General features: G+C 42.0%; 5 protein-coding genes across 19 annotated transcripts; 1 reads left to right on the forward strand and 4 right to left on the reverse strand.

Annotated features, from left to right (window-relative positions):
- Positions 1 to 310: 310 nt before the first annotated feature.
- On the reverse strand, positions 311 to 6,242 carry LOC104759673 (uncharacterized). The gene is made up of 4 exons (XM_010482577.1): positions 5,692 to 6,242; positions 3,135 to 5,472; positions 2,567 to 3,028; positions 311 to 2,485 (listed from the first exon to the last, which is right to left on the reverse strand). The coding sequence occupies exons 1-4, from the start codon at positions 6,240 to 6,242 to the stop codon at positions 311 to 313; spliced, it is 5,526 nt and encodes a 1,841-aa protein (XP_010480879.1).
- Positions 6,243 to 7,483: 1,241 nt separating this feature from the next.
- LOC147923604 (uncharacterized) lies at positions 7,484 to 11,008 on the reverse strand. 14 transcript variants are annotated; one of them, XM_087497249.1, is made up of 14 exons: positions 10,739 to 11,008; positions 10,395 to 10,454; positions 10,183 to 10,307; positions 10,049 to 10,094; positions 9,857 to 9,967; positions 9,539 to 9,620; positions 9,355 to 9,451; positions 9,162 to 9,222; positions 8,940 to 9,070; positions 8,437 to 8,554; positions 8,191 to 8,314; positions 7,999 to 8,106; positions 7,830 to 7,916; positions 7,484 to 7,747 (listed from the first exon to the last, which is right to left on the reverse strand). In XM_087497249.1, exons 1-14 carry the CDS (start codon positions 10,835 to 10,837, stop codon positions 7,686 to 7,688), a joined length of 1,311 nt encoding a protein of 436 aa, XP_087353375.1. In that variant the 5' UTR covers positions 10,838 to 11,008; the 3' UTR covers positions 7,484 to 7,685. The 14 variants fall into 14 exon arrangements, 13 of the variants coding, with proteins under 13 accessions (XP_087353375.1, XP_087353376.1, XP_087353381.1 ...); XM_087497250.1 differs by having other exon boundaries at positions 7,830 to 7,907; positions 10,739 to 10,953; XM_087497255.1 differs by having other exon boundaries at positions 7,830 to 7,907; positions 10,190 to 10,307; positions 10,739 to 10,952.
- A 349-nt stretch (positions 11,009 to 11,357) lies between these two features.
- LOC147923605 (polyadenylate-binding protein 1-like) lies at positions 11,358 to 13,465 on the forward strand. The gene is made up of 4 exons (XM_087495760.1): positions 11,358 to 11,633; positions 11,915 to 12,684; positions 12,751 to 12,828; positions 12,930 to 13,465. The coding sequence occupies exons 1-4, from the start codon at positions 11,396 to 11,398 to the stop codon at positions 13,329 to 13,331; spliced, it is 1,488 nt and encodes a 495-aa protein (XP_087351886.1). The 5' UTR covers positions 11,358 to 11,395; the 3' UTR covers positions 13,332 to 13,465.
- A 112-nt stretch (positions 13,466 to 13,577) lies between these two features.
- LOC147923606 (dolichyl-diphosphooligosaccharide--protein glycosyltransferase subunit STT3B-like) lies at positions 13,578 to 17,086 on the reverse strand. The gene is made up of 6 exons (XM_087495757.1): positions 15,931 to 17,086; positions 15,310 to 15,846; positions 14,721 to 15,175; positions 14,117 to 14,239; positions 13,971 to 14,030; positions 13,578 to 13,861 (listed from the first exon to the last, which is right to left on the reverse strand). The coding sequence occupies exons 1-6, from the start codon at positions 16,840 to 16,842 to the stop codon at positions 13,732 to 13,734; spliced, it is 2,217 nt and encodes a 738-aa protein (XP_087351883.1). The 5' UTR covers positions 16,843 to 17,086; the 3' UTR covers positions 13,578 to 13,731.
- Positions 17,087 to 17,375: 289 nt separating this feature from the next.
- IP5PI (inositol polyphosphate 5-phosphatase I) lies at positions 17,376 to 20,485 on the reverse strand. 2 transcript variants are annotated; one of them, XM_087495758.1, is made up of 10 exons: positions 20,336 to 20,485; positions 20,078 to 20,225; positions 19,936 to 19,986; positions 19,696 to 19,765; positions 19,358 to 19,462; positions 18,552 to 19,266; positions 18,280 to 18,470; positions 18,086 to 18,194; positions 17,805 to 17,947; positions 17,376 to 17,711 (listed from the first exon to the last, which is right to left on the reverse strand). In XM_087495758.1, exons 1-10 carry the CDS (start codon positions 20,369 to 20,371, stop codon positions 17,522 to 17,524), a joined length of 1,758 nt encoding a protein of 585 aa, XP_087351884.1. In that variant the 5' UTR covers positions 20,372 to 20,485; the 3' UTR covers positions 17,376 to 17,521. The 2 variants fall into 2 exon arrangements, with proteins under 2 accessions (XP_087351884.1, XP_087351885.1); XM_087495759.1 differs by having other exon boundaries at positions 19,358 to 19,466; positions 20,336 to 20,469.
- Between the last annotated feature and the right edge of the window lie 540 nt (positions 20,486 to 21,025).

Raw genomic sequence — 21,025 nt, forward strand, 5'->3', positions numbered from 1 at the left:
GAGGGATCAAACCAATCGTAGTTCGTATTACATAAGAATGCTCGGTGACGAGCTGGTTTTTTTTTTTTTTTTTTTTATAAAAATGCTCCAAATTGATTGACTAGTGGTAGTAGCGCTTGAGGTTGGCGGAATTCCAGGATCACGGGACTGGTGTGCCGTCCATTTCGAGTAGCTGATGGACTCCTGGCTTGACATTCTTCGAGACTAAGTATGGACCCTCCCAATTTGCTCCGAGTTTTCCAGCGTTCTTCTCAGCTGTAATTTCGTAAACTTTGCGGAGGACGAGATCTCCCTCGGCAAAGTAACGAGACTAGACCTTTTTGTTGTAGAATTTTGCCGCTGCTTGCTGGTAGTTTTGGATGCGTAATAGTGCCTGGTCGCGTTCTTCTTCGAGGAAAAGTAGTCTGTCGCACAACATCTTGTTGTTCAACTCCGGGTCGTGGACTAGCATAGAGCGTCGAAGCGTCGGGATCCCGACTTCTGCTGGTGCGAGGGCCTCCATGCCGTATACGAGCGAGAATGGTGTTCGTCCTGTGGATGTCCGCGGTGAGGTTCTGTGAGACCATAGAACGCCGTCGAGCTCGTCTGCCCAGAGTCCCTTCTTTTCGTCGAGGCGTTTTTTGATGTCAGCGAGAATTGTCTTGTTGGTGGCTTCTGTTTGTCCGTTGCCCTGCGGATATCGTGGAGTCGACTTGCTAAGGCGTATTCGCCAGCCAGCGCAGAATCCTTCGAACTGGAGTGAGATGATTTGGGGTCTGTTGTCGCATATAATTTCGTATGGGAGTCCATGCCTGCATATGATGTTTTTCCAAATAAAATTCTGAACTTCGTTGGCTTCGAGAGAGGCGTACGACTCTGCTTCCACCCACTTAGTGAAATAATCCGTTATAATTAGGAGGTACTTCTTTTGACGAGATGGTGTTAGCGGACCGACAATATCCATAGCCCATCGCATGAACGGATAGGATGGTGACATTGTGCGCAGGAGTTCGGTCGGGGAATGGATGAAGGGTGCATGACGCTGACATTTTTCGCATTTGCTTGCGAATGCTGTACAATCGGCAACCATTGTTGGCCAGAATAGCCCATTGCGGCGAATTCGAAGTGCAAATGCTCGCCCCCCCGAGTGGTTACCTCCGGCGCCTTCGTGGACCTCTCGCATGATGTCGTTGACGTCCTTTGTATTAACGCAGATGAGAAGAGCGCCATTTGCCTCCCATCGAAACAAGCTTCCATCCAACATTGTGTAGTGCGCGCTCTTGACGCGAAGACGTCTTGCTTCCCACTTGTCTTTTGGCATAATTCCGTCCGCTATGAATGCTATAATCTCAGTTTGCCAATCATCTCGCGAGGAGGAAACAGGTGCTGGTGCTAGAGTTGCTGGAGTGCTTGGATTCACAGCTATTGGGGCTGGAACAGGCGTGGTGGAAGTGTTCGCGTTTGAGGCCGTTGAGGCTGATCTCGTGACTGCTAAGACGATTGCTGAGTTAGCGCTCGGGTTTGCTGACGCTTCTGTTGAAAGGGCGACTTCAAGGAGTTGGACATCAATACTTGGTTGATCAATGCATTCCACCGGAATTACTCGGCGGAGGTCTGGGTCCGATGTAGAGGCTAGTGTTGCGAGTGCGTCTGCAGGAGCATTATCGCTACGTGGGATCTTGACGAGCTCAAAGAACTCGAACTGTTGTGAGAGGTCGCGGACGACTTTCAGATAAGCATCCATGCGCGCGTGTCTTGTTGCATAGTCTCCACTGAATTGGTGCGTGACCAGCTGTGAATCGCAGTAGGCTTGTATCTTTTTGACTCCGAGACGTAACCCGGCGATTAGCGCTTCATACTCAGCATCGTTGTTTGTGGCAGTGAAAGCAAGGCGGAATGACTGTTCCAAGATTTCACCTGTTGGTGAGGTTAGGCGTACGCCTGCTCCCGAGCCCATTTTCGATGAAGCGCCGTCTACGTGAAGAGACCATATATCGGGTGGAGGGGTGTCAGCTTCGAGTTCAGGAGAGAGCTCTACGAGAAAATCAGCGAGAACCTGTGACTTAGCGCATGTGTGATTCTTGTACTCAATGTCGTACTCACTTAATTCAACTGCCCACTTTGCCAGACGACCTGATTGACTTGGGCTGTGAAGGATCGTGCGCAGCGGCTGATTTTTCAGGACTTCAACAGTGTGTGATTGGAAGTATGGGCGGAGCTTGCGGGCTGAAATGACGACTGCATATGCGAGCTTCTCAAGAGTTGGGTACCGAAGTTCTGCGCCATCGAGAGTTTTGCTCACATAGAAGATTGGATGTTGCTCTCGACGATCCTCTCTGACGAGCACACCACTTACAGCTGAACAGGAGATGGCGATGTAGAGATACAACGTTTCTCCTTGCTCGGGTTTGGCCAGGACTGGTGGGGACGATAAGTAGTCTTTCAACTGTGTGAATGCTAGCTCGCATTTCTCATCCCACTCGAAGCGTTTATTTCCGCGGAGGAGCTGATAAAACGGCAAACATTTGTCTGTTGAACAAGAGATGAAACAGTTCAGTGCGGCAATTCGCCCAGTAAGCCTCTATACTTCGCGTGTATTCCGTGGTGAGGGGAGATTGATGATAGCCGAAATCTGTTTCGGATTAGCTTCTATGCCACGTTTCGTGACGAGGTATCCCAAGAATTCCCCGGAAGTAACCCCAAATGTGCATTTTGCCGGATTTAGCTTCATGCTGTACTTGTTGAGTATCTCGAAACATTGTTTTAGGTGTGCGACATGGTCTGCGGCCTGAGCTGATTTGACGAGCATATCATCAATGTAGACTTCCATCGTTCTCCCTAGCTGACTTGCGAACATCCGGTTCACTAATCGCTGATACGTTGCACCCGCGTTTTTTAGTACGAAGGGCATGACTCTATAGCAGAAGGTACCCTGTTCAGTAATGAATGCAGTTTTCTCGCGATCATCTTTGTGCATCATTATCTGGTTGTAGCCGGAGAACGCGTCCATGAAAGACAACAACTCGTTTTCTGCTGTGGCTTCGACGAGCTGATCAATGCGCGGAAGAGGAAAACTGTCTTTCGGACAAGCTTTGTTGAGGTCTGTAAAGTCTACGCAGACTCTCCATGTTCCATTCTTTTTCTTAACTACGAACCTCTGTGATTGATCCCGCATCAAGTAGCTTCCGTACTTCATCATTGACCGCGGTTGTGCGTTCAGCTCCCAGCTTCCGACGCTTTTGCTTGACGGGCTTGTAAGTCGGGTCGACGTTGAGCTCGTGGCTGGTAATGCTTGGATCGATTCCGGTCATATGATCTATCGTCCACGCGAATGTGGTTGCGTTTTTGCGCAAAAACTGGATGAGCTCGTCTCTTAGAGCCATTGGTAACTCGGCGCCTATTCCGACGCAACGCTTGGGATCAGACAAATCAATGTTGACTTGAATCACGGACTCTTTTGGAGGTGGTGTGCGTGGGTCCCGCGGTGGAGTTGATTCAGCAATTACGAAAGCTCGTGCATTCCACATCTTTTTCTCGATGATGAAACAAGTTCGTGCCATCAAAGGGTCTCCGCGCAGCGTATAGATTCCGTATGCGTTCGGGAACTTCACACATTGATGGTACGTAGAAGCGACAGCGCGCCTTTTGTGGAGCCACGGTGTTCCCAGAATGACGTTGTAGACGATGGGTTTGTCCACGATTGCGAAGTTAAAGCATTGCATCGTCCCGCCGACGTAGATCGGAAGTGTGATGGTTCCGATAGTCATGATGGTGTCTCCATCGAATCCCGTCAAAGGCTGCGTTTCATGGACTGTGTTGCGCAAATCAATCTCCATCTGGATCAGTACATACTTGAATATCACGTTGACCGAGCTTCCGGTGTCAATAAGGATTCTTGTCACTGAACTTTCTACAATTACCATTTCTACGACAAGTGGGTCATTGTTCGGACTAGCGTTGCGCGCGTCTTCTTCAGTAAACGTAATTGGTACGGTGGATGTCTTGAACATGTTGCTGTGAGAAGGCATGTTGCGCTTTGTTTCGGTTTCACGACAGTAGGCTTGGATTGATCTAACAGAATCGCGGCATGTTGACAAGCCGCCCATAATCATGTTGATCCTTCGGCGAGGAGCTGGTGGTTCATTGTGCTCTTCTGCTTCGTGATTCCGTTTGAGGGGAGGAGGTAAGCGAGCGACTTCCCGTTCTCGGTCATTTTGTGCCCATGCTTGGTCATCCTGTGCGACAGCTTCCTCTTCGTGCTGTCTGTCGTGCTGCTGTTCGTCTCTTAGGCAATACTGGTTATCTTTGTGTGTGACAACTTTTCTCCGCTCTCGTTCTACAGCGACGCCACCTTTTTTGTACTTATTCAGAAGCAGCATTTGAAGTGTTTTGCACTCCTCAGTCGAGTGTCCGTTGAACCTGTGGAACTCGCAGTACGGTCGCTTGCCTTTGAATCTGGGATTATCGGCTTCGCGGTGCCATTTGTTCCAGGACTTGTTCGGTTGTTCTTTCCCATCGATAGCGAACATCGTCGCTTTTCTTCCTTTCTCGCCTCTGGCGAAGTCCTTGTTGTAGTGTTGGCGCGGTTCGTAATACTCATCTACGGCCTTGCCTTTTGAATCTTGAGCCTTCTCAGATGCCTTTTCTACTGTACCAGGTTGATCGGGGTTCCTCTTACCTCTGTCTTCTTCGACCAGAATGTATCGGTTGGCACGTGCGAGTACTTCGCCCAAACTTGTGACAGGCAGGATTGTTAGATCGTCTTTGAATCTGGTACCCCGGGCGAGCGCGTTTTTCAATGCGCCGATTGCAGATTCGTCACTTATAGATAATCGGGACACGACATCTTTAAATCTATCCATGAAAGTCCGTAATGACTCGTCACGTTTCTGATACATTCTCCATAGATCAGCATTTGACGCAGGTATGCGCATGAAGCACTGGTGATGTTGAAGGAACGCGCTTGTTAATGCCTCGTATCCATCGATTGAGTTGGCTTCAAGTCTAGAGAACCAATTGAGCGCTTCGCCGGAAAGACTCTCGACGAACAGCTGACAGCTCCCCGCATCTGCTTCCTCAGGTGAAAAATACAATCGACTGATATGGATTGTCATTGACTTCAGGAAGACGGTGGGATCGCCCTTTCCATCATACGGAATTGGTCTGTTCTTGCTATTGTCAGGATTGTGCTTGACTCTAACTCCTGAAACCCTTGCAGTGAAAGGTGAACGCCTTGCTTCTGCTAGCACGGTTTCTAGCTCTGGTGCTGCACTCGTCGCTCGGTGCATCTGAGTCGTAAGCGTCTGCAGCTGAGCTTGCATCTGCTGAAGTTCTTGCCGTAGCGCGTGATTCTCAGCATTCTCGGAGCGACTTGCGTCAGCACGCTGATCTGCGGAGACCTGACTGGCCTGAAAATGTACCCTTGGCTGCTCACCATTGGGTCCAACGATGATCGACGAGAGTCGGGAGCTTCCATTAGCATTGTGCTCAGCTCTTGGTATGTTAGCGGTGTAATGGTTAGCTTGCGGAGCATGGTGGTCAGCTCGCGGAGCGTAGAGGCCAGGTCGCGGAGCATTGAGGTCAGCTCGCGGAACATCGAGGTCAGCTCGCGGAGCGTTGAGGTCAGCTCGCGGAGCGTGGAGGTCAGCTCGCGGAGCGTCGAGGTCAGCTCGTGGAGCGTTGAGGTCAGCTCGCGGAGTGCGTGGTGCCAACGCGTCATCTTCCTGTCGCCGATGATGCCTTGCATGGTCATTTCGTCCTTGCGATTCTATCTGCGCCGCTTGACCGCTCATCTTATCCAAGGTTCTTCGTACAGCTTCGTCAAGCGCGGCTTGACTGATTTTCACGTGTCTGGATGATCGACGGGGGTAAATGTCGCGCGTAGTGCCCATAGCTTCGCGGCCATTTGGAGCGTCTTCAACAGCTACTCGATCAGGAAGGATTGCTCCATTGGTTCCGCCATTTGTCGGAGCGACACGCGTAGCGCCTATGGCTTCACGGTCGGTTGGATTGACTCCAATGGTTTCACGAGCAGGGGACGTAGCGCCTATGGCTACGCCGTTGGTTTGAGCGACACGCGTAGCGCCTACGGCTGCGCGGTCAGTGAGTGTTGCGTCTTCGCCCGTAACTGCTTCGGTTCCGTTGACGCCTTGGAGTTGGCCCGTCCTTGCACGGGTGCGTCCCCATACAGTTCGCCTGGGAGACACGTCGCGAGCTGCAGGTGAGTTGACAACTTCGTTGCTTGAGTGATTGGTCTGAGACATGCTTATGGTTTCCGAAAACGCCTTGTTCTTCAAATTCTTCTCGTCAAAATGAAAGGATTCCGTTCAGCCCCACGGTGGGCGCCAAATTGTTGATGTACAAAATCGACAATATAAATATATGAATCAAGTGGGACGAATCGGATCTGGTCCTTTTATTTAACTTAAGAATCTTAGTCAAGGGTTTTACAGAAAATGACAATTTGAGAACTAAAATGCCTAATACGAAAATTAAAGCCTTTTCTCTCTCTAATTGCCCAAAATTTTGGATCTCTTTTCCTGACAATGACGTCAGGTATTTATAGTGGGACCTTGACCTAGGGTTTCTTCTGTCTCCTGGTAAAATGACGATTTTGCCCCTGCGGCCTGTTGGGCTAAATCCAAGACTTTAGGCCCAAATCTTCATGAAATCTTCTGCTTAGGCCTTCATAAGTGTTGGGGGCAAAGCCCATATCCAACATCCACCTCAGTTTTTCAGTTCCTAAAGTCAGGATATGATGACAATTGACACTACTGTACATGACCAAAACCTTGAATTGCTTGCCAATCGGATCGAACCCTAAAAAGCCATCATCCATTCTGTACTTTCCCCTCGGTTTAGGTAAGATCTCATACTGTCCGGTGCTAGGGTTACATATCACTTGCATTGCATCCTTATAATTATCCTCCTTGGAGATATGTATTCTAGGGAAATAGAGCAAACCAGAGGCATATCTACAACTCTCGTAGTGATTTAAGTCAAAAGACATCTTCATATGAAAATCAGCGGCGACAACAAGAGAGGACGGATTCTGAGGCTGAGGCGACGAAAAGAAAACCCACTCACCTTCCCATTCATTTTTGACCCCAATTAAGAGACGTGGACGAACCGAGAGGACCTAGTCAAAAACAACTCGGTGAAGTATGGCTTCCGAAGCAAGGACCCCATAGCTTTGACACGCAGCGAAACCTCGCTATTGACACTTTGCAGGCAGCCTCGAGAGTATATCAGGAATGAGATCATCAATAGGGATGGAATCTGAGTTTTCTTCTCTATTCATGATTGTGTTATATTTGCTCGAGAGACTCTAATATATATACTATAGAGTTAGGCATCTATGCTAAACCAAATCAAGGTTTGGTTAATTTGGTTGGATTTCGACTTCCATGCATTAATTGACCATTATTTTGTTCGGTTTACCGTTCGGGTGGGTTCAAACCGACTTAAAACTGAAACCGATCGGTTTGACCATATGAAACCCTAGTTAAACATAATAGAAGCCTTGATACTTACCACAACTATACACATTTTTTAATAAATTTTCATGTAAATTATAATCATGAATTGGAATTAATATGAAATCAATCGAAACTGTAAAACAATCAACTGATACAACAAAACAACAGACTGAAAACCTCTCTATTCTTTGATGACGGACGGTCGCCGACATGCCCCTTACACTTACACTACACATGACAAGTTTCTTGTTTCCTTGGTTTCAATTTCGTAGCTCGTTCTTCGTACGATGCTGCAGGAACAAGAAAAAAAGCAAGAGGACATATGAGCTTTCTATATGTACATGTTGCAGCGAGAAATCGAAGAAGACTTACGCTCAGTTGGTCGAGATAATAGGGGAACGTGTTCTGCTCGTTTCTTTTTTTTTTCTACATCATTGCATGAGCTTTGTTCTGTTGAAACTAAACATTTTGAGTTGATTCTCTCTTTCATAGAAGTCATCTTAATACTTACGGTAAATGAGATACTACTTATATATCATACCATTGCATGGTGGTAAACAGTTCCGGAGAGCCTCCTGATAAATCACAGACTCTAATTGGTATGTCAAAGACTCATTCTTGAAGTGAGACCGAAGTGACTCTGCAGCGCCTTTAGGCATGAAATAAGGGTTGTTAGTATCATATCTACTGAATCTAAAACCACTTCCAAGATATCTCCATCAGACTTCTTTACCTGTAGAACATATGAAGTCAACATTTTCAAATTCACATGAACGGAGGACTAAGGGAATCTCAGAGGCCAGCAGATATTGAGGTTTTCTTGGCGTTTTCTTGGTGTCCAACAATGTGTCTATCACCTGCGTAAGTACCATTCATTGCAGAAACAACAATTGAAGAAAATATAAACACCTAAGTAAGGGTTGGAATGAACTGGAAATGGAAATTGGAACAAACATGAAGGCCCCCAACAAGTACATACATCAACCGATTCAACGCCCTGCCCAATCATGAATAGCACCGCGACCATGCAGCGGATCTGGTGCCACAGGAAAGCACTGCCTCTCATTGTAAATGTGCAAAGCTGATCACCCTCATGACTTCACAAAGAAAAACAAGGACATTGGAGGTTTTTGGACCAAAAGACAAAAATAAAAAGTAAAAGATCAGATAATATAATAGGGGTATATAAACTAGCGACTGGAGTGAGGTTAACAGTGGGTGCCATTGTGCCCTGGAGGGTGCAAAAATTTCTATTGTTCCTGTGACTTCTAGAACATGATTTGGTCTGCCCTAAAATTTATCCAATTCTATTAGTCATAACCCTATGACCTAATGGTCTACCATTCGTTCCTGAAAAATCTTACGTAGTTGAACCTCATCCTTTATAGCATCCAAAATCAGTTTAAAGAATACTAATGCAGTCAGCAGTCATCAAATAAGGAAAAAAAGATTTGCTTGAATGTGCTTTTTACCAAAGCCGACCTATTTTGACAAGGAGAGACATCAAAGAAAGTAACATTTCGTGTATAGCAATGCACATTTGCCACGTCCATCTTGCAGAAGTTCCTAAAATCATGCTCTCCGATGAACTTCTTCCCAGCAATGTCCATGGCCTAGAGGAAGATGTGAATAAAAATGATCATCTACATTGTTTCACTTTTGAATTCCTTTAACTTTATTAACAAAGAGTAGAGATTACTGCACCGAGAGATTAAGATTTTGTCTCCAAAAGAAATATTTGTATTCTCTAGCAGAGCAACTGAACCTGTACACAAGGAAACTAAAGACGATAAGCACGCACCATCACCAGTAATAGTTCACAAGGTATTCTGCAGTCTTAAGAGCGGGAATAGTCAACACAAGAACGAAGGAGATACAAAAAAGGTAACACAAAAACCTTGCATGAAAGTCAATAGGAGCCGGAGACCATCCAGTGACTCGTATGTCATCAGGGAGAGCACGATTCAGAACTCTCACATAATCATATTCTGGTCCTAAACCAGAGAAAGCAGAGAGTTACAACAACAAAATTAAGAAAAGGGAAATGACCAAAATGAATTACATTCTCAGAGTGAACTTACTTTCACCCGTTCTCCCATTAACTTGTCCTTCAGAGTCTCCAGTAGGTGCCTTCAGTCTGGATCTTAAAAACAGAGCAATCACCTGCATCAACAATCAAATATTTGAGATTCCATGACGCTACCTTACAGATATTTGGAAATGCTCATATTACAGTGTTTTAGAAGAACATGAGCACAATGAGAAAATGATTCGTGAGATTATACGATAAATGATTGGCACACTAGTTCATTCGCTACAGACAACCAGTGAGATTGCCAAGTAAGAGTGAAACAAGAGATCCTAAGCAAAAACAATCAAAAGAGGGCCAAGCAATCCACCTGCCCTGTGGACGAAACACCTTTATCTGTTCTCCCGCATCTCGAGTAACAAGAGTCTTTCTTGTCACCAATTAAAAGCCGTGTCCTTTCAAGTGCTTTAAAAATTTCTGACTGTGCGAAAGATAGAAGTTACTCATCATGTAAAATACACATCAGTTATCTGTTAACAAAACAAAACAACACAAAGAGAACCTCAATACTTGGTTCCATTTGTGCTTCAGCCGAAAAGCCATAAAATCTGTAATAAAGAAATGTCTACGATTAGGAAGTACAATGACATGGCGTGGAGAAGATAAAATAACCTATAATAAGAACATATGGCATACCTCTTACCAAAATACATGATTTTCAGTGCAACATATCTCCTTGAGATAAGATGACTCGGTATACTATTCTTATCTCCCTTTCTAACTCTCCTTCTCCTAACTAACCGATCATCCTTCACCTCCATCTACAACATAAACATCGAGGAGAGATTCTAAGCAACCTCGAACAACGAACTAGTTTGAATTCAATCAAAGGTTAAGAATATGTTCACCTGTTGGCATTGGCAGCTTGAAACCTGAGACAACAATTCAGCATTTTCCGCTTCTAACTCCTGTTGAGATATATAGAACAAACAATGAATATATCAACAAATTTTGTATTACCAACACTAAAACACCATCTAACACTTCTACAGGAGGAATTAACCTAAGATTGAACACAAATTTAAAATTCAACCTCAAGCACTGTGTATTCAGATCGTTCCACTAACAAAAAAAAAAAAAAAAAAAAAAAATGCTTAACCAACAACGAAGGGAACAAGCGTATGGCGAAGAGACTACGGAGAACAGAAAAAGTTGAAGAATCGAAGATAACAAGTTGTTCGGAGATTTCTACCTTCACGCGATTACGGAGACACACTAGTTCGGTTTCTTTAGCGATTTCAGAGTCTCGGTCATCGCCGCCGGGATCGGATTTTTCATCGGACTTAGTCATTAATAAGCGGCGCCGTTTAAGACGGTTGCTCGTATGACGGCGAGGAAACGATTCGACGCCGGTTGGAAAAGAATTCAACGCGGCGTCGACGAGAAACAAGTTTGGGTTTTGTGATGGTCACAGACACAGAGATACTTATGTTTCTCTATTTACATTTTACTCCCTCTTGTTATTTGATATTTCTCTGATAACCCTTCCCTTTTATTTTTGTCTAGTTTAAGTCATTAAGATGATAGGGATAATGGTTTTGACGATCTATTGAATTTCGATTTTGTACTTAAAACTTAAAACTATGATGATATATTTTATAATCTAGTGTTTTAACTAAATAAAAAAAAAGTTAAGGAAAGCTTAATTTAGTATTTTTCTTCTCACCAAAATTTTTTTTTAAAATATTTTTCTATATATTTAAATTCAGAAATTATTAATAATTTTAGTCTTAGTATAAGGAAAACCCTAATTCTAACAAAGAAACTTCTATATAAATTCAATATAATTATTGTTGTTTTCTCTTAACAAGCGACAGAGCACCAGACGTCTCCTATTTTCGTTTCAATTATGGGAACTAGTAGTCTTGATCAGATTCAGAGTATAATCTCAGAATTCGACTATGAACACGACTATGATAAGCTTACGTTATACGTGGGAGATCTTGATTCGAGTGTTAAAGAGGACGAATTATACACAAAATTCAAAGAGATAACTCATGATGTATCTTCAGTTAAAATTTGTCGCAACCGAAACACCGGCTCATCTCTTCGTTATGCATATGTTAATTTCAATGATAGTTCCCAAGGTAAAAATATTCTATATATGTTCGTAAATTGTTCAATCAATTATGTTGGATTTTTCTAGTGTTTAATTTAATCGTTTGAGAAAGAGTTTAGTTTTAAGTCACTACTGATCTAAAACACTTGTAGTTTTTTATTCGTTATTATTTAGGAGGTGACTATTGCATGATTTTGGCAAACGTGTGCATGTTTGGATTTTTGAATTATGTGAAGTTCATTAACGAATTTGATTGTTTCTTGTTTGGTGTTTTTTTTTTTTTTTTTTTTTTGTGCGTGGATAAAACAGCAAAGATCGCGATGGATGTGCTGAACTTTCATAAGTTAAAGGGGAAACCGATGAGGATAATGTTTTCAGAACGTGATCCTAGCAAGAGGAGGAGCGGTCGAGGCAACGTGTTCGTCAAGAATCTACACGAATCTGTCGACAGCAAGCAACTTTGCGACATGTTCTCTACATTTGGAAAAGTTCTATCTAGCAAAGTGGTTTGTGATGCTTCTGGAGTTTCCAAAGGATACGGGTTCGTCCAGTTCTACTCGGAGCTTTCAGTCCATATCGCATGCAATGTTAGCAATCGCAAACTCGTGCGTAATCAACATATATACGTTTGTCCATTCGTTAGTCGTCGTCAATGGGATGAATCGCCGGTTTTCACTAATGTGTATGTTAAAAACTTGGCTGAGACTGCGACGGATGCTGATTTAAAGATGCTTTTTGGGGAGTTTGGGGAGATAACTAGTGCAGTGGTGATGAAAGACGGAGAAGGTAGGTCTAGAAGGTTTGGGTTTGTGAACTTTGACAATGCTGAGGACGCGGTTAGTGCGATAGAGAAGATGAACGGGACAATAGTCGATGAGAAAACCTTGTATGTAGGGAGGGCTCAGAGGAAAAATAATAGAGTTGAGGATTTGAAAGCCAAATTCAAAGTAGAGAAAACAGAACGGGATGTGAGAACAAGTAGAGGGTTGAATCTTTATGTGAAGAATCTTGAGGATTCTGTTGATAACAAAAAGCTTCAAGAATTATTCTCCGAGTTTGGAACCATCACTTCCTGCAAGGTACGTATGCAATCTCTTAGTAAATCTTTTCATTTGACTTGTGAATTTAACATATGAGTTTTGTAGGTCATGGTACATTCCAATCGTATGAGCAAAGGTGTTGGATTTGTTGAGTTCTCAACGACCGAGGAAGCTTCTGAAGCTGTAAGTTTGTAAACCAAGTAATGTTTTTTTAGTGTTGCCTTTTCAATCAAGAAAACTCACGTCTAATTGTTATTAATCATTTTTTTTTTTTTTTAACATAGATGCTCAAGATGGATGGGAAGATGGTGGGAAACCAACCTATCTATGTTTCTTTGGCACAATGTAAAGAGGAACGTAGGTTTCATGATTTACAAACTCGATTTAATAACCTCCCGCAAAACGTTGTTTCGTCATCAACTACAACATCAAGTCCTCACCAACATCCTTTCTTTAGTCAAGCCGCCGCTCCCGCAACAATGTTATTTCCGCAACCTCCAGGCAGAGGATACAACAATTTCCAACCGTATTTCATGTGTGGATCAAGACTGCCAAACAGTTGCCCTCCAATACCTATCCCTAATTTCATGGTGCCACAACTATTTCGTCCAACACTATACCCATGTCCTCCTGTCAGCTTCCACCCTAGTTTGCCACAATGCCACTACTACAACCGAAGCTATTAAACCCACCCTGTAACAATTTAGTAGCTGATGGGAATTAACATTATGCTTCCAAAAGACGAACTGGATTGATGGTCTTCTTTTATTTTGTCGTGGTGGAAATTTTTTAAGTTATGTCAGGATTTACTCTTTGGTTTTAATATGGCTACCGTTTCTTCCATCTCTAATTTTCAACACATGTTTTATGTTTACTTTGAGCTCGATCAAACCAAATTTAAATTACGTAACCTGTTTCAAAAGAAGACGAACGAGCCAATGCAAATATGTTTTAACTTGAGTGATGGAAAAACTACAGAAAATTGTCAATGCATAAAAATAAAACTAAGTCCAAGAAAATCCGAAATTGTATGGTTCATCCTCAAAACTATAAACTATCTAAAGCCATTTTTGTAACACTGAAGCGTCACAACCTATTCGTCGGAGGTTTGACTCTATAAATACGAACTATCCAGTTGGATGTGGTGTAAGCTTCTTCTAAGTGTTCAAGTTTGATGTCTTTGTTCCCTATCTCCACCCCTCTTGCTCTATCATACCTGCCAATAATTTCCACCACTCAACTTTTTTGCATACATAAACTAAATTAATGTGTCTATAATAAATTAAAACTATCTCCTAAATGCAAAACGCAAGTGTTTAACATACCCGGGTGGCTTGCCATATTCTGTGGTCAGCTCACCGAACCTGTAATAACATAACTTGTACCTATACACGAAAAATACATTTAAGATGAATTGCATCGTCTTCAAAATTTTAACAAGCTAAAAGTAGAGTCTTGAGTGTGAACTTACATGAGACAGTTCAGCATCTTTGGTGATGCACCTTTGTCTACACGGAATTCACCATTCACAAGGTATTCAGGTTCCTTGATCACTGGGTATACTCCACCTCCAATTCTCACCATCCACAAGAACCTAACTCACATAATTTTCTTATGAGGATCAGTAAATACACTAGCACAAGAACGTTTTCTTACGACTCCTAAGAACTGGAAGACCATTGAAGGTATTAACGTGCCAGGTATAGTAGAGATGTACGTTATAACAACTAAATCTTAATTGGGCGACTCAAACCAATTGCCACAAGTCACATGTAGAATCTACCCATAACAGCTAGTTTCTAAATTACCAGCCACTTCCATATTTGGTTGATAAGTATCCACTTAATACTAGCCCAAGCCATTCATTTTCTCACTACTAGTAGTAGTAAAAATTAGTGACCACAAACCCACAGTTATATAATTGAGAATGTTGATAAGTAAAAGTTTGAGTATTTCTTTAGCAAGCCACCACCAATTAATGACATATTTGATTGACACGCAACAATAACCAGATTTTCAGTAATAAATGGGACGAGGAGCATACATGAATTCATGAGAGACGTAAAGAGACTTACTTGTTGATATCATCTGAGGAATAACCAGTAACACCACCAAAGACGACCAATACATAGTTCACATCAAGTGACCTCATGATTTCATACGCCTCGTCTTCATTAGAAGACATAGCACGTCCAACAGTAGCAATATGTGTATTGTTCCAGGTATTGTTATCAACGATGACGGTTCTGTTTCCCATTGCAGTGATTTGGTACCCATAGTCCCACCATGACATGATCTTAGCATCAGTGGGAGTGTTTTGCCTAAGCCAGTAGTAGGCCTCACGGTAATCATCAAAAAGGATTCTGTTCCCATGGGCTCCTCTTGCAGCTAGGACAATTGAGGGAGATGAATATGCCTCTGATGTCACCCATGTGCAGTGAATAGCATATCTACTGAGCAGATAAAATACTCCAACAAGAAGAGCAATGGCACCATTCTTCTGGAAAGGCTGAGACTGATCAAGTGTAACCTGCTAGGACATAGGAGACAAGGATTAAAATTTCTAGAGAAGCATGCTAAAATTCAAAGTAGTTGGCAAGTAGTAGAATAGTTTAAACCAAAACCTATCAAAATTTGGTGGGGAGAAGGATACTAAAGATTCACCTTTGAAGAGGCTTTTGAACTACCAGCTCCTTTCGTGGAACCAGTCTGGGAAACCTTTTGTTTCGTCCTTAAGAGAGAAGTTAAATTCTTGACAGTGGCAGAGACAGCTATGGCACTGATAAGACAAACTGCTGGAGTAGCGACGAGAATAAGCCGAACCATGACACCAGCAAAGTACAAGCTAGTGAGACCATACATGACGATAAATATTGTAGCATCCGACAAACGCTTGAAACAGAAGTAAAGTCCCGCTGGGAAAAGGAAGAGCAGAATATGGTAATCAAACATGAAAGATGACCAAGCCGTAGGCTGATGCTCAGAAACAGATGCAATAATGGGAATGTGATCCTTCGCGTAAGTCGGGTCAAGCAATGAGTAAAATCGACCAGTCCATGGAGATATATAGCCAGACGCTGTTCCTAAACCCAAAGCAATACCACCAACCATAATAGCCGATGTCACAGTTATCCTCAAAAAGGTTTGGAACAACTTAGTGTCATTGAGCTGGTACTTCACCCAGTCCAAGAAGTAAAAAACCTGTACAAGTAGATCAACAATATTTTATCTTTACACTATACTCTTAACAAGATCTCAAATTCAGGTGGTGGAAAGAGAACAAACCTGCATCAATAAGAACACTCCCATTGCACCCATATGCTCACCAGATTGAACATGTTGAAAACCAACAAACCGAATTTGCATCGCAAGCAACATCCCCAAGATATACATACAGTTATAAGCAATGTAAAGCCTCATCGAATACCTCCCCGTGATCAACAACACCAAGACGTAAAGCGGAACCAAGTTAATAATAAAAACATACCCTCCCCAAGCCGAAACCATATAAAAGTAACCAAACGCAGAAGCAAGAGCCCAAGCCAACGAGCCAGTGTTCACCGCTTTAACAAAGAGATAAAACGTCAACAAAAGCGCGAAAATCGCCACAGCTTCGTTATCATACGAACCAGCAACAGACCGAGAAATGTATCCAGGACAAATAGCGATAAGAACAGCAGCAACAAGTCCAGCTCCTGTATCCCAAATCTCTTTACCAAAGAAATACGCAACGAGAGTCGTATTGGACGCGAAGAACGGAGCCGTCAACACACAAACCTCACGGATATGAACGAAGAATCGGAGAAAACGCAATGCCCAGTAGATTAACGCGGCGGTGACCATGAGACCAGGATAAAGCGTCCCACCGATGATACGACCCAGAGGGTACCAACTCTCGGAATCGAACCAGTTCCAAAACTCGTAGAAGCCTTTCTCGGTGAGGAAAAGAGTGGTACGGTAGTTGAAATACGGATCGAATTCGTGGATCATGGATTCGTATCGGAGAACACTGAAGAGACGAGCTATGAAGGCTAAGATGTAGACGAGACCAAGGATCGAGATACGGAGCAAGAGCTCTTGCTGCTTCGTCTTCAATTTTAGGGATTTGAAAGAGAAGAAACTACTGTTGATCAGATCTGGACTCGTCGTCGTCGTCGCCATGGATTCCGATTTCGCCGGCTCTGATTTACCTCCCATTGAAATGGATAAAGTAGCGCGATCTCCGACGGTGATGATCTGAGTCAAGTCGTCTGTGTTGAGAGAGTGTTAAAAGCTCGGTTAAGCTCTGTGAGTTTTGTTCATGGGGATTTGTGATTTTTTTTTTTTTTTTTTTTTTTTTTTTTTAAGAATAGAAAAATCAAAGTCAGTAGAGAAGTGAAGTGAGTGGCAGATCTTTTGGGCTTCACTGAGCCCATTGTCAATTAATTTTTCTTTCGTCAATAGTACGTTTAATCCTACAATTCTTATTTTTAAGCACGAACGAGGCTTCCCTTGTTTTCAGAATCAGGAATACAACAACACTTGTTTTTGGTATAAAACGCAAGCTCGGTTTATACAGACAAGGTTGTAATGTAATTTTATGAACAATGGTAAGTGGTTACTCCTCGCGTACTAGATCGGCTGACTAGTAACTAAGTTAACTGATCACGTGATTAGCTCATGGTCTAGTCATGGAATATGGTGTTGGTTAGTGTAATTGTCGAACAGCCCTATAGAAGACTTCGTCTGTATTCTATCTACAAAGCAAGTATGATTACGTTTTTACGTGAACACTATTTATACATTTCCTTCAATGGGAATTATTGAATGTACGAAATGAATATAAGTTGTAAAATTACTCTACACAGAACAGAATCTGACCGGAGAGGGTATGCATTTAGAAGTCTACATGGCCTTCGATCTCGGAGTACGTGAGTGCAAGCGCACGATGAAGTTTCCTTGGAGACAAAACCTCAACCTCGGCCAAGAACGTGGCTGTGACAGGCCGGTGATCCGATAGTTTAATCTCGTTTCTTCTGTAACTAAAAAGCTTCATTCCCTTCCCATTCCAAATGATGCGGTCACACCTGAGATCAATCACAGTCACTTCAAACTCATTGTTTTTGCCTTTTTGTGCATATTATGGAAAAATGTTGTATCACAGTTTATCAAGAAAATACCAGGCCGGTCTACGTTTCCCGGATTCCGGGTCATCTCCGATGTAGTTTTCTGAATCGATTTCGTATTTGTATGTTGGTGCAAAATCTAAAGTTCCCTCTGACCATCCCTCGAATACGTTCCCTTTTGTCATCTCTCTTGAAAGCTACCAGAGAATAAAACATATAATTGCAAACGTGGTTTAGACCCTCTATCAATAGATTGCTTCATCTTTTAACTTTAAAAACATAAGAGTTAGAACTTTGTCTCTTAGTATTAAACCTAAACAATGCAATGAAGGTACCTGGTCATACTCTACCAACCTCTGCCATTCCTTTCTTGCAATAAGTTCATGTATCTCCTCATATGACAAGTTAATCCGATAATTCAGATCTCCCAGCCAGATTATTCTTCTACACAAGGACAAGGTTATCTTGTTATGCTCAAAACTTAATAGTTAAACGTAGTTGAATGTATCAATTGAGAAATTAAACGTACTCATGATCATGGACGCTTCTTGGAAGCTCATCCTCATTTAAAGAATGAGGAAGAAACTGAGTTCTTCTATGAATTTCACGTACATCTTCATTTCTTTTCTCTTCATCTGTATCCTTTTCCCCAGATGACAGATGGGAGCACAAGAAACAAAACGGTGTCTGATAGATTGACATGCTTACCGATACGGATCCCTATAATAAAATAAGAAACCGTTAGTTATTTGCTAGCCTAAGAATAAATTATTCAGAGTAGCTAGTATGAGAAATCAAGACCTTGTTACCAATGTAGCCCATAATACCAACACCAACAGTAGATACACAAAGGTTGCTTATGTGCTTGCGCAACTTCCTCCGAACCCAAATGGTGAGAAACACTCCAACCATCTGTTTGCTCACAATCCGTACATACGAAGGTTTTCTCAGATTCTTGATAGTTAGATTCACTGACTTGAAGGAACTACGTCTTTCCGAAACATATTGATTAAGCAGTTTCAGTGGAGGCTCTGGCCACCTCAAACCAACTCTTTCAGTGTAACTAAATCTTTCTTCCCTTTGGGAATCACTATTAATCTGCATTGAGAGAGAGCGGTCTGGCGTATTTGCTGATGAAAATTGCCTTGGTAAATATTCTTGTATGGGCAAGCAAGATGCGTTGTCATTGGTAGAACCCAAAACGTCTATATTAGTAAGTGAATCTTCACCTACGACTGGTCTGTCCGTGCTTTCGCTACAACTGGGTTTCTTATCCATTGAATGAATCGCATCGCAAGCATCATGACTGGTAAACATATCTTGTACGCTGTAAGAGACCTCTTCAGATTGCTTAAACTTCGATGGAGAAGGGGGACCACTGTGACTTATAATCTTCAGCTTTCTAGGTTGAACTCGGTTTAAGGCCTCCCGTATCAAGTTCTCCCATTCATAAGCAGGCTGGTCATCCTCCATACCAAAAATGTTTCCAGCATTTAAGGGAACGATTTCCTGAAGACTGAAATGAAATGAATCATAAATACTGAATATAGAAATCATTAACCAAGGTAGTTAAACAAAAGATTCAGAAAGAAATAAAAAATACATACCCAAGAACATAAATGTCAGCAGGTTCAGCAGTGTCTAGCCAACCATCGATATCCAAGTCAGCTGGTGGAACTCTTCCTGCAGCATTCCATGTCCCAGCACAGATTCTAGCTACATCAAAACCACATACCAGGGACTCAATACGGTTGACGGTAAGCAACACTGTTTACACATGAAACAGTGGGACTTCTTAAAGCAAATGTTCGACAACATAGCATTACAGGAGAAAAGAGAGACAAGAAACAAAATATCTGTCTACAAACTCACAAAATAACAGAAACATTAACAATCAGCAAGACAACATTGAGGATGCAAAGATAAGCAGAGAAATCCAGAAGACCTGATTGCTTTGGTATCCATATACTGCACCCTGAAAGTTTCTGAATTTCGTCTTCTAAGCTTAGGCACATCTGAAATTTAGTTTTGGATAGAAAAAAATTAGGAAAACTGAATCTGAATAAGCAATAATGTTTAAAACCTACGTAGAGAGTATTATTCATCAAACGCAAACGCTATCACTATAAAATTAGCCTAAACAACAAAGTTATAACGATTAGCTGAGAGTTACAAATCACATTACCATCAGTATCAACACGTTGATTGGTAACTCCAGAGCTACTCGGGTCAAGTTCTGCTAACACCAAATTCAGATTCAGCCACAAAAAGAGTATGGAATAAAAAAAAAAAATCTAATTGTTCCCGGAGAATCTGGATAAGATGACCTTGGACTCTCTCTTGACAGTCATCGTCACTATCAGCGCTATAATCTGATTCAATAGCAGAAACGTTGAACCATTTGCGGATTACAAGACGTGCCCAGTAGAGCTGGAGACAGGAGAAAGCTGAGCAGCATATTGTAGCCCAATTGCTCTGCAAAATTCCACATTGAGTTATCCCCAATTAAAAAAAAAAAAAAAATAAAAAACCTACTTCAATCAAATATACGACAATGATATAGCAGCAGATAGAGATCCGTGTACCTCCGTTCGTCGTGATCGTGATCGTACTTCCGCCATTAAAGCCGGTCAAACCAAACTGAGAGAGGAGGAGGAAGAAGAAGAAGACGCGGTTGAGACTTAACGACCCTTTGGTGGGAGACAGATTGAAAATGCAGATATCATTTTTATTTCTTTCTTACGTTAGAACCGGCGGTTTAGTAAATTGATTAAATTTCGGGTTAAATCGGTTTAGAAAGGTCAACTAACATAAATAGGTTGGTTTTTTCTTTTCTTTATGATGTGTGCCAATAGAAAAAAAAAATAGAAAAAAAAAATTTGGGATTTGCTTCAATACCTGCAAATCATATATGAATGTTCAGTATGAAAATATTCCAGTTTGAGCAAATTAGATAAACTGTTGGATAAATTGATTAGTCAGAGTTAAAATTTGTTTTAGTTTCAAAATACTAGCTAGTGAGTATTGAGCTCGATATAATTCTCATTAGTAGTTAGCTTCTTCCTAAAAAGTATTTCAAAGTTTTGAATATTTTGAATCTTTAAACTTTTCATGCTACAATACAGTTTTTCTTATGATTGATTGTTTCAATTTTTGACATGTAAAATTTGATATCACCAATTGTTTGTTATCTATATTATTATTAGATGTATGTTTTTTTTTCTTTTGTTTAGGAAGACATACATGATACTTGTTAAAACAATTCATTTAACAAT

The sequence above is a fragment of the Camelina sativa genome, chromosome 17, assembly GCF_030686135.1.
Source record: "Camelina sativa cultivar CO46 ecotype springtype chromosome 17, ASM3068613v1".
Lineage (NCBI taxonomy): Eukaryota > Viridiplantae > Streptophyta > Magnoliopsida > Brassicales > Brassicaceae > Camelina > Camelina sativa.